Consider the following 14,792-nt stretch of genomic DNA (forward strand, 5'->3'; position numbering starts at 1 on the left):
ACAGAATTAGCACACGAAAGAAGCACACTAGCACATTAAAAGGGGGCTGGGGCAGGTGAAGCCAGCCTGTGTTCTGAGGAAGATCATCGGGAGGCACCACCATCAACGGGAAGCCCAGGAATGTGGGCAATCTCAGGTCTCCAGGTCTCGTGAAGAGAACGGCCTCCTGAAACATGCAGCCGGGAGAACCCTGCTGTCACTATCCTACACTCAGGAGGCTGACGCAGCTTTTGAGCACCGTGGGCTCCTAAGGCTATGGTCACGCGGATGCGGCCATCAAGTGGCAGGCCCTGACAGATATGTGGCAGGCCCAGACCTACTGGCCATGTCAGCACCATGAGCCCTTAAACCCTGAGCTCGTGTAGTCTCTCTGGACCTATTGCCACTATGATCATGTGGTAGATCCAGCTTTTCAAGTCGCTAGAGCATGGCAGACTCCTAAACCCTGCCCATCATGTGGATTCATCCTGTCATGTGGCCCTCACTAGCTAGTGGCATGTGGAAGCCTCAGCCCTCCAAGTCACACAGGTGACCTGCTTCTGAGAGTCGTATGGATGCTATGGTATGTCACATTTCCCCCTTGGTCACACATCAGGCTCAGCCATCTCTGTCTCGTGAAGATTGCTGGCTACCAGAATCTTCAGATCCCTGAGTCAACACGGATGTGGCCGCTACCATCACATGGCAGGCAAAGCGCCTGCCGTCATGTGAACACCGCACCTACCCTTCGGCTGTTGGTTGTGTATATTCTACGGTCATGGGACATGCTGTGGTCTCCTGAGGCTCACTTCTCTCGGTCACAGTTCACGATAGAGGGCTCCTGAACCCTGAGGTCACCTGCGTCCTTCTACTCTGTGGCCTCCGCCAGCCAAGCCCCTGGAAGTCAGGTAGGGCCCCACAGCGGCGCGTTGCATTACATTACGTTACGTAGGTCGCGCAGTCACGTGACGCCATAAGGTCGCGACCGAGCGGGGTGCCCTTTCAGCGTGTGGAGAGCCTGCCGAACGGTGGGTAGCTCGGCTTAGCCTTCTGAGGAGTCAGACCGAGAGGTGAAGAAGACCTTTAGAATTAAGGTACTTGTCCTGGCTGAGGGGGAACTTTGATGAGGCTCTGGCTTCGATGCCAACCTTTCCACCAGCTTTCATATTCTGCCACGGTAGGCGGTAGACGGTAGGCGGTAGTCGGGGAGGAGGGGCACCCGCCGGTACTAGAGGTTTACTCAGAATTGGGGGGACAGCGGGCGGCAGGCGTTCATGGGCTGCTCTCGGCAGCTAGGCTCGGGAAACTGGGTGGACCCCTCCCTTCCCCCTTCCTTCCCAACCCCCACATTAAAGCCCTACTCTTGCTTATCTCTCTTCCATATTCGTATTCACTGCCTGCCATGTGATGGCGTCCTCTGCGCTCCTCCGACCACGTTTGTTATTAGGAACACCAGAGAACTAGATGCCAGTTCGTATCGATGATTTAAAATATGATCTTAACTTCTGTCTCTTAATTTGTTATGTAGAGAGAGTCAAGGAGAGAGATTTCTTTAATTTGATATTTTTTCAGTAAAAGTGTAAAAGTAGCCAAAACGTTAAGGTTCAGAATTTGTTTTCTGTCTTTGCTTTGCCGATCAGTAGCTTTTCAAAGTCTGTGGGAGGTGGGATGCCATAATCTTTTTCTGCTTGGACTCTCTAAACGGCTTAAATTAGTCCAGACAGACACTATTGGCTTCTGATGTTCCTCCTGATTTTCTAACCATTCCTTGTTACATTCCTTAGAAGCTCTCCCCTTTCCTTCATGTGGGAAAAAACAGTGAATTTATTTAAGAAAACCATATTAAGTAAAATTATAGATGATACATTTCATAAAAATCACATAGATGGTACTTAATGAGTAAAATGCAGCAAGTAAAAGATGGTGTTTACATTTGTGAGGGATTTAAATATTGTTTGAGAGATGGTTAAGGGGGTGATATATATATTTTGTATTATATAATAGCCATTTCTTTCCTCTCATTTCAGCACTTTCAGGTTTGCTCTACAAGACACTATGTCTGAGAGACAGCAACAACAAAAATGTTTTTATCCATTGAAGAAATATGGGACATACAAAAATGAAGGTAAAAAGGATTTCTATATTGTTATATTTTTAAGATAATATCCCACTTGAATCTCAAAGAATAGGGTAGTGTCTTAGCTTGTCCACGTTGCTATAGTAGAACACCATGGACCAGGTGGCTTACAAATTACAAGAATTTATTTTTCACGGTTCTGGAGTCTGTGAAGTCCAAAATCAAGGCACCAGTAGGTTCAGAGTCTGGTGAGAGCCTGCTTCCTGGTTCATAAAGGGCTGTCTTCACGCTGTATCCTCACATGGCAGAAAGGGCAAGGGAGCTCTCTGGGTCCTCTTTTGTAAAGGCACTAATCCCATTCATGACGGCACCTCCCTCATGACCTAATCACCTACCAAAGACTTTACCTGCAAATACTGTCACCTTGGAGACTAGGTTGGTACATAAACATTCAGTCTGTAGCAGGTAGTTTCCTCAAGCTATGTGGGAAAGGAACATTTTTCCACAGACCACTGGAAGTACTAGTGTTCCTCAGAAAACATTTTGGGAAAGCCTGTTCAAAGTAAATCTCTTCTGCCGCATTAATACCTTGTACCTTTGTTTACTAAGAAGAATGTATGCTTACTAATAATTAAAATCTGTTCTTCTCATTAAGAAACTACTTATTGCTAACTCATTTTATCTTATGTCATTAGTCATTCTCTCTTTTGCTTAATCTTTCCACTTTTTCATTCTTTACATATAACCTCAGTTTATGTTTCTGATATCATGACGGCAAGAAATAAGTGCATGAGTGCTAGTCATTAGGAAGTCTTAAAAATAAAATAAAATGCCCCACTCTTGAAAAGATGATACAACTTACCCGTAAGGATGAGTGGATGAAATAGCTCTCATTTTATACCAATTTTCCACACTTTTCAAAACTAGTTTGTTATTATTATTTAATCATTATAGCTGCCATTTTTTCAGTTCCTGCTTTATGTCAAGCACTGTGGCAACCTTGTCATACCAGTTTTCTCATGTAATCCTCAGAAAAATCCTGAGAGGATGTTATTTTAATTTACAGATAAGATACAAGAATCAAGATAGGCTAGATTATGCTGTGGTAATAGACAGTCCCCATATCTCAGGGGCTTATTCCTCACTTTGACTACATGTCCATGGCAGGTGCATGCCCCTCACAGGATGGTGGACTTTGGGGGTCTGAGCCATTCTTACTGGAATGACTTGGAGACCCAAACTGACAGAGCAGCCATCATCTAGAAAGTTGTCAGTCTCTGTGCCTGAGGGGAAGAGGACCCTGCAAGGTCTCAATCCAACAAGCATATGTTCTGGCCCAGAAATAGCACATGTCACTCACAACCCATTAGCCAGAACCAGTCACATACACAGCCCTGTCCAAACAAAGGAGTTCAAGAAGTACAGCTCTTCCAGGTCGCCGGAACAGGGACAAATGGAAACACATGGCAAACAGCACTACCGCATGATGGAATTGAGGCTCAGAGAGGTAAAATACTCGCCTAAAATCACGTACGCAGTAAGTGACAGAGCTTCACTGGATTATTCTATCAAATACTTGACAAGTCGATGTCTGAGATTGCTTGTGTCTGAATCACCTTCATGAGGGAGGTCTCTAGCCTTGTTCAGGCACCCAACGTAGTTGGTCAGCCGGGGGACTGCGGTAGCTGTTATATAGCTCCCTTTTACGCTTTCCCCTCAGCAACGTTAATTCGGAAGGAAAGTGGGTTCTTGCAAATGACTCTGACTCTTTCTATACACCGTACATAGACCACATGCCCTTACTGCTCCCTTTAAAATGTGAATTTTTCCCTTTCATTGCTGGATTTTCCTGAAAGTGAGTTGGTTGCCCGGCATTCTCCAAAGGTCACCAATAAGGTTCCTCTTTGTTGTTGTTATTGTTGATGAGTGTCATTATGAACTCCTGGCTTTTGAACATGTTGGTGGGCTTCAAACCATCGTTATGTGGTGTTGAGCAGAGGAGTGAAATGATTTGATTTGCTCTCTGCTGCTGGGTTGAAAAGAGACAGGTAAGGGAGCCAAGATGAAAGCAGAGGGGCCAGCTGGACAGCAGTACAGTCCAGGAGGTAGCTGTTGGTATCTTGGCCAGGGTGGTGGTAATGAAGGTGGTGAGAAGTGGCCGGCTTCTGGACATACTTTGAGAGAGGGGCCGAGAGAATCTCCTGACCAGTTGGATGTGGAGTGTGGGAGAAAGAGAGCACGCCAGGCCCCCTCCGAGGTTTGGGGACTGAGCAAGTGGCATTTGTGGGTCAAATGCCCTATCTGTGTTTCCTTTCACTTCCAGTGCCACACAGGGAAAGTCCCAAGGTTGTGAGTAGCAGGATTGCCCTGACAGCGGGCCACACAGGGAAAGCAAGGGCTCCCCAGAGGAGTTCATCTGAGGCCTGGTCGTAATCAGTCCATCGTGGAGTGATCAGCAGTGGGCGGATCTTTACTCATAAGCGTGCCCTGAGACAACATGGAATAGTTAATGTACAAAAGGCACAGCACACAAACCTAGAGGACTTTAAGTATTACAACCCAACGGAAGCTGGTTTGTAACAGTGTAATTACCATAATCCTCCCTCCCCACAAGCCACTAGTATGATTATCTGCTGGTTCACTGTTTCAGTGGAATGTGTTAAAAATAAAATACCCTTAGTGAATCCACCCATGGGAGAGAGAATTGACACGATCTTATTTTGCAGGTGCGGAAAAACTTCCAAATCTTTTCCCATGGTGAATTAGATATGTTGGAGGGGAGAACTTGTGGGTGGAGGGGTGAACAGCAACACAACTGCTAGGAGTGAATACAAGGTGAGGTATACCCAGGACACTTTCTAAGCGTGGCTGTAGCTTCAGTATCCAGTACAGTAGATGTCAGAGTAAAGAAAATGAGCAAGAGCCAAAGAGAGGCCTTACAGAATGATGAAAGGATCAGGACACCAGGGAGACATAAAGTTCCTAAATGTGTACGCACCAAACAACAGAGCCTCAAAGTACATGAAGGAAAAACTGGTGGAGCTGAAAGGAGAAAGAGCCAGATCTGTATTTATAGTGGGGGCCTTCCACACCCACCTCCCCCTTAGCAAGTGACAGAATTACTAGAGAGAAAATCAGCAAGGATATAGGAGTCCTGAATAACACAGTAAACTAATGAGATCTGCATGACATAAAGAGAACAGTCTGCCCAACAACAGTAGAGTACAGTTTTTTCCCCCGAGGGTCTCTGTAACATTCACCAAGTTAGACCATCTTCTCGAACATCAGACAAACCTCAATAAATTCAGAAGGAATTGAGGGACTTCCCTGGTGGCGCAGTGGTTAAGAATCCGCCTGCCAGTGAAGGGAACACAGGTTCGAGCCCTGGTCAGGAAGATCCCACATGCTGCGGAGCAGCTAAGCCCGTGCGCCGCAACTATTGATTCTGCGCTCTAGAGCCCGTGTGCCACAACTACTGAGCCCACGTGCCACAACTACTGAAGTCCGCGCACCTAGAGCCCAAGCTCTGCAACAAGAGAAGCCGCCACAACGGGAAGCCCGTGCGCCAAACGAAGAGTAACACCGCTCGCTGCAAGTAGAGAAAGCCCGTGTGCAGCAACGAAGACCCAACGAAGCCATAAATAAAGAAATAAAATTATTAAAAAAAAAAAAACAACACTTGAAATCTCCCAGAGTGTGTTCCCTGGCCATGATGGAATCAAATTAGCCACCAGTAATAGAAAGCCAAAAGAAGAATCCCTAAACACTGGGAAATGGTGGCTGACACATCATTCCAGGTTATCGTTCACACCCTTGTTATAGAAGGGCTGAAGTTAGGAAGAGTTGCCTGCTGAGCTGAAAGGCATTTCAGACTGGCCCAATAGAGAGGTCACTCTGGCTCTTTCCAACAGAGTATTGTTCAGGGCAAGGCTGGAGGGAGGGAGACAGTTCAGGAGGCCGTTACATCAGTGCCACCTGACATTAAAGCTCCAAGTGCACTGGCAAAGGAAGTCCAGCTAGCTTGCTGGTTGTTAGTGGAATCGGTTTGGTGGCTCATTGGATTTGGGAAGCACGAGAGAGGTATTGGTGTGGTTGCTGGAAAGTCCTGAGAGAAAGCAAGATTCGGGTGCCTTCCTGGTATATATGACTGGTGTCCAGTCTAGCCCATGGACGCATACACCTCGGTTCTTTATCAGTCCTGCTCCACTGTTTTAAAAGTTTCAGCGCAGTTGTCCTCTCCTCCCTCCTCCCTCTTTGTCCTCCTTGTCGTCCTCTTCCTCATCCTGCTCCTCCTCGATTCTTCCCCTGATAGTGCCATCTGTCGGATAAGGCTGTCCTCTCTGGACAGGCAGAAGAGTGTCCTTTCTGAGGCTTGTGGGACTGGTCCCTTAGGCCACGTTGGCACTTGGCCTGCCCTACCATGCTGTTAGCCTAAGACATGGTACGTGGTAAGTGGACCACAGATGTGTCTGCAAACTTGTAATTTTGTTCCTCTTTTCAGAGTACAGTGATGGTGGTAGACCACCTCAAGGAAGAAAGAAAGGTTGGAGTTCTTTCCCAGGTAATTCTGGCGAGAGGAGCCCTCGTTATGAACGTGATGGGTGTGAGCCTCAGCCTTCACACCTCCAGGAGGATGATGGAAACGTGGTGAAGAGGGATGTCCAGGAGGACCCCGAAGTAAGCCAGTAAGTGGCCAGGCAGCAGAGTTTGTACACAGCAGCCCCTGGGACTATGCACCTCTCTCACTCTCCGTGGACTTGTTTTTCTTCTCTCACTGCAAAACTGAAGCATGCTAGAAGTGAAATAATGGTTGAGCAATCCTAATTGTAGAGCTGGTGTCAAAGAGACGAGGGTGTACAGAAGACTTTCTTAGCACTTATGGCCACTCACCGTCCTTCTCTCCACGTCCCCCCTGCAGCTCTCCTTGTACCATCCGAGGCAACAAGAGAGGAGTGAGATGGCACAGTGAAGGCCACATGCATACTACTGTGTGGAGAAACAGAAAAGCTCTGGAGAGGGAAATGGGGGAGAACACACAAGATGGAACCCCAGGGAGCTGGTTCAGGGTCACAGTGAGTATCCTGTAAAATGTACGGAATGTGCAGGAGAGAAAAGGCAGGGGGAGCTGTGTTGGTCTCATGTAGAGATGCTGGTTTCTTTCACTGGGGACAGTTTGTAATCTGTCCTTTTTATTACCAGGAGTTAACAGTCTTGTTCATCTAAGGGCAGGTTCAGAGAAGCAATGTACAGGGAGCAGGCTGACCGTGAGGAGAACGGAGGAGCCTGTCTCAAAGCAAAGATGGAAACTACTGCCAAGGATATGGAGCGACTCCACATTGGAGGTCTCAGCTTGGCAAGCTGAGTGTGGGAGACAGAGGGTCGAGCCTCTGGAGACCTTGTCTGAGGGGCAAGCAGTGTGTGCGCTGGGTAGGATCTCCTGGAAATTTATAAAAGGAAGATCATCTCTGACACCTTGATTATGTGGAAGAGAGTTTGACTGGAGAGAAAGAGTACTTAGGAAATCCATATTACTCACACCCGTAAGAAATCATGCCAGTGGTCCCTTCTTTACAAGCCCTTTCAAGCTCAGTAGAAGGCCGGGAAAGAACAGGAAAAGGTTCGTCCTCCAGCCTAAATTCCCTGTTGTCTGTCCTCTCTCCCATGCCTTCTTTTCATCCTTAGATTCCTTGTGGGGTAAAGTATGACAAGACATGGCTAATGAAGTCAATCCAGAGCCATTGCAGTGTCCCCTTCACTCCAGTGGACGTAAGAGAGGATGCCGAAGCCAGACGCGTGGGCACAGGGAAGAGGGAGAGAGAGACTTGATTCAGCAGGGTCTGCCGACTTCTGAAACTATTGCTGTTGCATTCAATCCCTGTAGTTCCACTTTGTGAAAAATGGGGCTCGGTTCTTTGTCCAGGAAGCTAGCACTGCCTCTGCATTGATGGATGTCAGCTACAAGATTCGTGACGAGGAGAGCCGAAAGGTGTGTGTCGAGGGCGTTACGTGTACCTCATCCTGAGGAAGGAGTACAGGCCAGGGGCTGGTTGTCTTCTTTGGAACTAGAGTTCCTGGTGCTTACCCCACCTCTTCTTCCTGCAGATACCTGTCTTTGTCAGCCCCTCCGCTGTTCCCTACTCTGTGCGGGATAAGTTGAAGCCAGAAGAAATGGAGCAGCTAAAGGTAATGGAGACTCACGGCGAGTAGTGTGCCAGTGCTCAGACCCACCTCTCCTTCTTCCAGTCCCCCGTCCCGCTCGCCCCCGATTTCCCTGCCACCACCACAGCCTCAGAGCGGCTCTCTCCATCTCTCTCTCCGCAGCTGACCTTGAGCAAACGATTTGATGTCTCCCAGCAAGCTCTTGACCTCCAGAGGCTCCGCCTTGACCCAGGTACGGCTGACAGCAGTAATTCTAGGGCGGGTGAGGGCAGAGGGGTCTTCCTGGAGGGAGAACTTAGGGATGGTAACGTGGGGAGGGGCTGGTGCTGGCCCCACACCCCACTCAGCCATCCTATTCCCTCCCCTCTCCTTCCTGAAGACTTGGTGGGCTATGATATTGATATATTTCTGAATCGAAGAAGCTGCATGGCTGCCACCCTGCAGGTCATCGAAAAGTATTTCCCTGAGGTAAGGCTGTAGGCCCAGTGCTGGTATTAGGGTAGGGGGTGGAAGAGATGGGGTGGAGGGCAGATTTGTCTCCAAGGTCCTAGATAGTAACCTTCACTCTACCTCTTCTTGCCCCAAAGCTGTTGTCCTTGAACTTGAGCAACAACAAACTGTACCGGCTGGATGGCCTGTCTGACATTATACAGATGGCCCCCACGGTCAAGATCCTGAACCTCTCCAAAAATGAGGTGAGAAGAGGGAGCCAGGTCAAAGTTGGGTTGAGAGTGGGGGGTGGGGCATGTTAGTGGCCATCAGAGTGATGACAGGAGGCAGGTGAAGGTACCTGTGTGGGAGGGAGGGTTCTGGGGGTGCCGGGATCCGGATGTCCCTCTTTCCCTGGGATTCCTTTTCCCACTTCTGCCCCATATTTCTCAGCTGTCGTCTGTGTGGGAGTTGAACAAGATGCAAGGGCTGGAGCTTGACGAGGTGTGGCTGCAAGGGAGCCCATTGTGTGACACCTTCCCAGACCAGTCCACCTATGTAAGGTCAGTGTGAACACCCTGTCACCCTTCTTGGTGACCTTCACCCATGGGAGCCTAGACTATCTGTGACAGTGCCCCTTTGCCAAAGGTGGCAGCCCTGGTCTTCTGGGAGGATCACAGGCCCCACCTTCTGCTCTCTCTGTGCCTATCACCGGTGAGGAGTTTCCTTCCCCTGACCTGCTCACCTCTGCAGGCGCTCTGGGGTCTGTTTCCAGCTCTCTGCGCCCAGCTATATTCCAGCAAGGCCTCCCATGAGTGTGCCTCAGGAAGCAGGGCTTCTCCTCCTCACCAGGACCAGGAACGACCAGCCTTGATCCAGATGCTGGCGCCCTGGACTGAGAAGGGTCCTCCAGTCCAGGGCCTCTTGCTGAGAGAAGCCTTCCTTCTTCGTGCTGAGATGGGGTTTGCCTCCCCCGTTCTGAGAGGGGCCCTCTTCCCCTTCCTCCAAAGGGATCCCCCCTCCTCTCCCATGTTGACATGGGGGCTTTCCTGCGTCATGCTGAGGGCTGAGGCCATGGGTGGCTGCTGTCATGACATCCATTCTGCTGGCCCAGTGCCAGGAGCTGGACCCTCCTTGGGAAAAAGCAGGGCTCCCTGAGTCAAGGGGCCAGACGTGGGCCCCCGCCAGTGATCAGAGGGCTTCCTGAGGCAGGAGTGGAAGGCAGAGGGCAGAGGTGGTAGAGGAGACAGAAGGACAGGCCTCTGAGGGGCACTTCCCATCCCTCCCTGCACACGTCACATCATCTCGCCTGGCCCTTCACAGGAGCCCTGGGCAGCCTGAGACAGGTATGATTCCTCAGATAAAGAACCAACTCAGAGAGGTGCAGGGGTCATCGGGAGAGAAGACGGTGATCATCAGAGGGGGCCACGGATCCTCAGCCCCATACTGAGCTGGGACCTGACCCTTTCCTCTTTCTGGGGAAGATCTGCCCCCATGGCTGCTCGGTTTCCCATGCCCAAGTCTGGCTGAACTCACACAGGTGACAAGGTTTCAGCCAGCATCCAGTGGGCCCCCAGCCCAACACGTGCATATTTTCCATTCCTACCTGGTGTGTCTGGGCGATTCTGGGGCAGGTGAAGAGCCGCAACAAGTGTGCCGTTTCCCCTTTCTTCTCTCTTCTTCCCTGACCCCGACCACGGGAGAGCTTCTTTCCCTTCCCTTTGTTGTCTCTCTCCCCCCTGTCTCTGTGCCCCTATGTCTCTCTCATCTCTCCCTTCCTACCTTCACTCCCTTTCTGTCTTCATCCCCTCCATCTCCCTCCCTGAGCCCCACCTCACTCACCTCGCTGGCCCAGCATCCTGGGCCATCCCTGGGGGGTGTCGGGGTCTTGCCAGAGTGCTGGACCCCCAGTGAGGTAGCAGAGCCCCGGGCTCCCACTCCATCCGCTCTTCTCCCCACAGCCTTCAGTGGGGCCCTGGAGGAAGGGAGGGAGGAGAAGGAAGCCCTGCAGCACGGGTTTGAAATGCTGGTCCCTGTGGCACTGGAGAAGGGAGTCCGAGTAGTCTGGGTGGGAGCTACCCAGGCGAAGGAGAGGAAGGGAGGCAGGGAAGGAATATTAAAGTGAAGGTACTGAGAGAGATGAGGAGACAGTGCCTTTCAGACAGTAAGATGACAGATGCTCAGTGCTCAACAGGCAAGTGGACCGAAAACCCTTAAAATCAGGAGCAGAGGTGGGCAAAGGGTGCTGCTGGATTGGCCAGAACACACTGATCTCTGTTTATGGTATTACTGTTTTAACTCAAAGGAAGCATTGCAACCTTGAACTATCAACCACCTCTTCTCTATTTTTGGTTTTGGACAGGGCCATCAGAGAATGTTTCCCGAAGTTGTTACGCCTGGTAAGTGCCTACGTAAATCATTGTCTCTTACGAATGTCGGTGGCCTCTGCACCTGCCCTCAAGCCCTTTGGGTCTTGCCTAGATCACATATTAGCATCAGAACCTTAACCATTTTGGGGGACATGGACTCCTGAAAATGACATGGATATACTTGCTGGAAAAATACCCATAAATACACACACGCACACACACAAGTTGAATATAACACTAGAGACTTCCAGGACCTCATGATGAAGACATCCACTGTAAGCTTTCCCATGGAATTTCCAGGGCCCTTTCACACCTGACCTCTGACCCTCACCCTCCTGGGCCCATCCTTTTCCCGGATCATCCAGGACCACTCCCCTGGTCTCCACTCCTGACTTTCTCTTCCCTTCTCCAGGATGGCCAGGAGTTACCGTCACCAGTGACCGTTGACGTTGACACTCCCTACATAGTAAAGCCCTGCAAGGTGAGGAAGAGGATCAAACAACATTTGGGGTGTTGCAGGGAGGCTTTATCTACTGCATAGTCTCAAGTGCCATTTGATTCCAGGGAAGCTACTTTGGATCTGATGAGCTGAAGAGCCTAGTCCTGCAATTCCTGCAGCAGTAAGTACCTCAGGGAAGCTGAGCAACGGGGGGAGGGCTAGGACAGGTGAGGCCACCTGAGCACAGGTCTGCTCAGGGGAGTTTTCAAGTCTCATTTGAGGTCCAGACCACAGAGATAGACTGTCTTCATTGCTCCTCCTTAGGTACTACTTGATCCATGACTATGGAGACAGACAGGTTCTCGCGGGTGCTTATCACGAGGAGGCCTGCTTCTCCCTGACGATTCCCTTCCACCCCGAGGACCCAGCCCCGTGAGTATGACAGTACAGCCTCTGCTCCCGGGCCGTGTGGCCCCCCAGCAGACACAGGCCAGCTCCTGCAAACACCCACCACCCACTGTTGCTCTTTGTCTCCTAGAAGCAGCTTGTGCGAGTATTTCAAGGACAGCAGGAATATGAAGAAGCTCAAGGACCCCTGTGAGTGTGTGATGGGAAGACTGGGTGGGAAAGGGCAGTGAAGGGGTCAATCATAGGGCCCAGGGCGTGGCAGCCCATGACCTTCGCTCGCTTCCCCTCCCCTCACAGACCTGCGGGTCCAGCTGCTGAAGCCCACAAAACGTGTCATTGTGCACACTCTCTGTGTGTTGCCCAAGACTCAGCATGACTTCAGCTCCTTCGTGGTGGACACGTGGTTCCAGACGGTGAGCGCCTGCTTCCCCCCTCGGGCAGGCCCAGGAAGCTGCAGGTGGGTGGCAGGTGGAGGTGGTGACTAGGCGCCTGGGCTCTTCCCTTTCAGGAAACGATGCTCTGCTTCTCCATTAGTGGGGTGTTCAAGGCAGGTGAGTGTGTGTAGACTCCCAGCGCAGATGCCCCACTGCTGCCTCCCCCTGGCCAGGCTCACTCCCAGAACCACCTAGCTTCCCTGACCCCTTCCCTTCCCTTCCCCTTCTCTTCTCTTCCCTTCCCCTCCCCCTCCCGTCCCTTCCCTTCCCTTCCCTGCATTCCACCCCTCCCCTCCCCTCCTCTCCCCTCCCCTTCCCCACTGTGTTCTCCTGCCTTCAGGCTTCCCACAGACAATCCAGGTCTGAGCTGTGTCCATGCCTGTCTGCCCTGCACACCCTGGGCGTTGGGGACACAGGCTGTGGCGTTTGGTGGCTCTCAACCCAGATACTTACTCTGAGAACTTGGGGCGTTACTTAAGGTGTCAGTTTCCTCATTTGCAAAATGGGATAGTAGTATCCATCTCTTGGGCGGCTGTGAAAAATGCATCCCGTGAACTTGTGTAGTGGTCGTCAGGGGCCCTGTCACTGGGTGCAGACTGCTCCTATACTTGCCCTCCCCATTCCCGACACCCTGGCCCCCGTGAACAACTGCCCTCTCAGCATGAGTGTCCAGTCACACCCTGACTGGGGACCGCCGTGTGAGCGTGTACAGCACGTGCAGCTGTAAGGGGTACTGTTGTTTGTTTGCTGTTGAAGTGGAAGGAAGTTCTCAGCGCTGTGTGCGTTCCTTTGCCCGGACCTTCATCGCTACCCCTGCCCGCTACGCCAGGTGAGAGCCCGTTGTGGGTGGGAATGCCCATCCCCACCTGGGCTCAGGGGCGTGGAAATGTGGTGGCAAAGACCTTAGGTTTACTCGGCATTGTGGAAAGCCAGCAGGGAGATCCCAGGAGCAGTGTAGCCTAGTGGTTAGGAAGAGCGTGGGCTCTGGAATCGGCCTAGGGGCTCTCTCCTTGAAACAACACTCACTCGCTGTGTGATCTTGGTCAAGTCACATGACCTCTGTGTGACTCAGTGTATTCTTCCGAGATTGGGCATCAGAGCATCCAGCCCTTGGGCTGTGGTAAAGGGTAAATGTGAAATTGCTCGTGAGTTGGGGATGAACCTATAAATCAAGTGAAGGTGGTAGACAGTCTCTCCAAAGGTGGGCTCTGTGGGGAGGGACAGAGGTACCAGTCAAGGAACCTGGGAGACAGACACAGGAGGGATGCGGAAGGAATCTGGTTGCTGAGTGCCAGTGGGAGCAGAGTCAGTATTGGGGGTGTGGGTGTCCATCCATCAGTTGTCTGAGGGCCCATTTTTCCTTCAGTCTGTGCATCGTGAATGACGAGCTGTTTGTGAGGGATGCCGACCCCAGTGAGACCCAGAGTGTGTTCTCCATCCCACTGTCTACACCCACCTCCAGCTCCATGCACCCCTCTTCCAGCAGCAGCAGGACATCATGCAGGCATCCTCCACCCCATCTGAGATGAACCTCTAGTGGTCTCAGAAGTGAGTGCTGGGGTTGCATGGGGATAGGAGGGAGCTGGGAGGAGTAGAGGAGTGATTAATGGGAACTTGAAGGTAATTTGTTTTCCTTGTTTATTTCAGTCATTTTTAATCTGAACATTTCATCTGTGGTACATATAAAGCTACCTAGTTATTTTGAGCAGCCTTGTATTATTTTTATTAATTTCATGGATGCTGCTTCTGTATTAACAGACAGTTGGGTGTTCAGGAGTGTGCATGAGGTTCATTCCACTGTATATGTCACAGTACATGTGGAGGGGAAAAAATCATTACCCCAAAACATACCTCCCAGAGGTAACCGTTGAATGTTTTCATCTTCATCATATCTTCCTGTGAGTTTGCTTATGTAGGTGTTTACATATTTATTATGCCCGTTTATATATTTCTATATTTATCTACAGAAAATGAGATCTCATCATGAGAGAGAGAGAGAGAGAAGGAAATAGAGAGACTGAGACAATGAGAAGGAGAGGCTTGTGGCTGAATGGGGAAGAGGGGTCCAAGGAGGGATTATTTAATCTTCAGTGCCTTGAAACTTGAGCAAGTTAACAGCTAATGTGAAGGAGCCATCTCAGCTCATTTGTAACTCTTAAATTTGCCCAAATATTAATTTTCCTTCTTATCTTATTTCTACTACAGAGCTAATGAGACACCTCAAATGGAAAAGTATAAATTTTAAGCCCAATATATATTTAGTTATTAGTGAATGAAAGAAGGGACAATTGTATTTCAATGAAATGGTAGTACTTTTTAGGTTTTTGTCTCACAGGGAGGCAGCACATGGTTGAAACTGTGGTGTGACGTGGCTGGATGACGCATGATCTGAGGACCCCTGCACTGTTGAATGGGAGACAGGTCTAGAATTTTCCTATAAACGTATTAACATGCGTAGCAGTCCAGGAGCAGCAGTTAGGCAAACACTACGGCTTGCT

At 50.3% G+C, this 14,792-nt stretch overlaps 1 protein-coding gene across 1 annotated transcript; it reads left to right on the forward strand.

Moving 5' to 3' along the window:
- Positions 1-2,028: 2,028 nt before the first annotated feature.
- LOC132418935 (nuclear RNA export factor 2-like) lies at positions 2,029-13,846 on the forward strand. The gene is given in 20 exon segments (XM_060003017.1): positions 2,029-2,104; positions 6,558-6,741; positions 6,975-7,128; positions 7,739-7,822; positions 7,938-8,048; positions 8,159-8,239; positions 8,378-8,447; positions 8,595-8,683; positions 8,803-8,910; positions 9,098-9,207; positions 11,007-11,043; positions 11,426-11,494; positions 11,578-11,633; positions 11,777-11,884; positions 11,991-12,049; positions 12,158-12,273; positions 12,369-12,411; positions 13,051-13,123; positions 13,661-13,758; positions 13,761-13,846. Coding segments are annotated over 20 exon segments (1,806 nt in total). The 5' UTR covers positions 2,029-2,034.
- The last annotated feature ends 946 nt before the right edge of the window (positions 13,847-14,792 follow it).

Source organism: Delphinus delphis, chromosome X (genome assembly GCF_949987515.2).
Source record: "Delphinus delphis chromosome X, mDelDel1.2, whole genome shotgun sequence".
Classification (NCBI taxonomy): domain Eukaryota; kingdom Metazoa; phylum Chordata; class Mammalia; order Artiodactyla; family Delphinidae; genus Delphinus; species Delphinus delphis.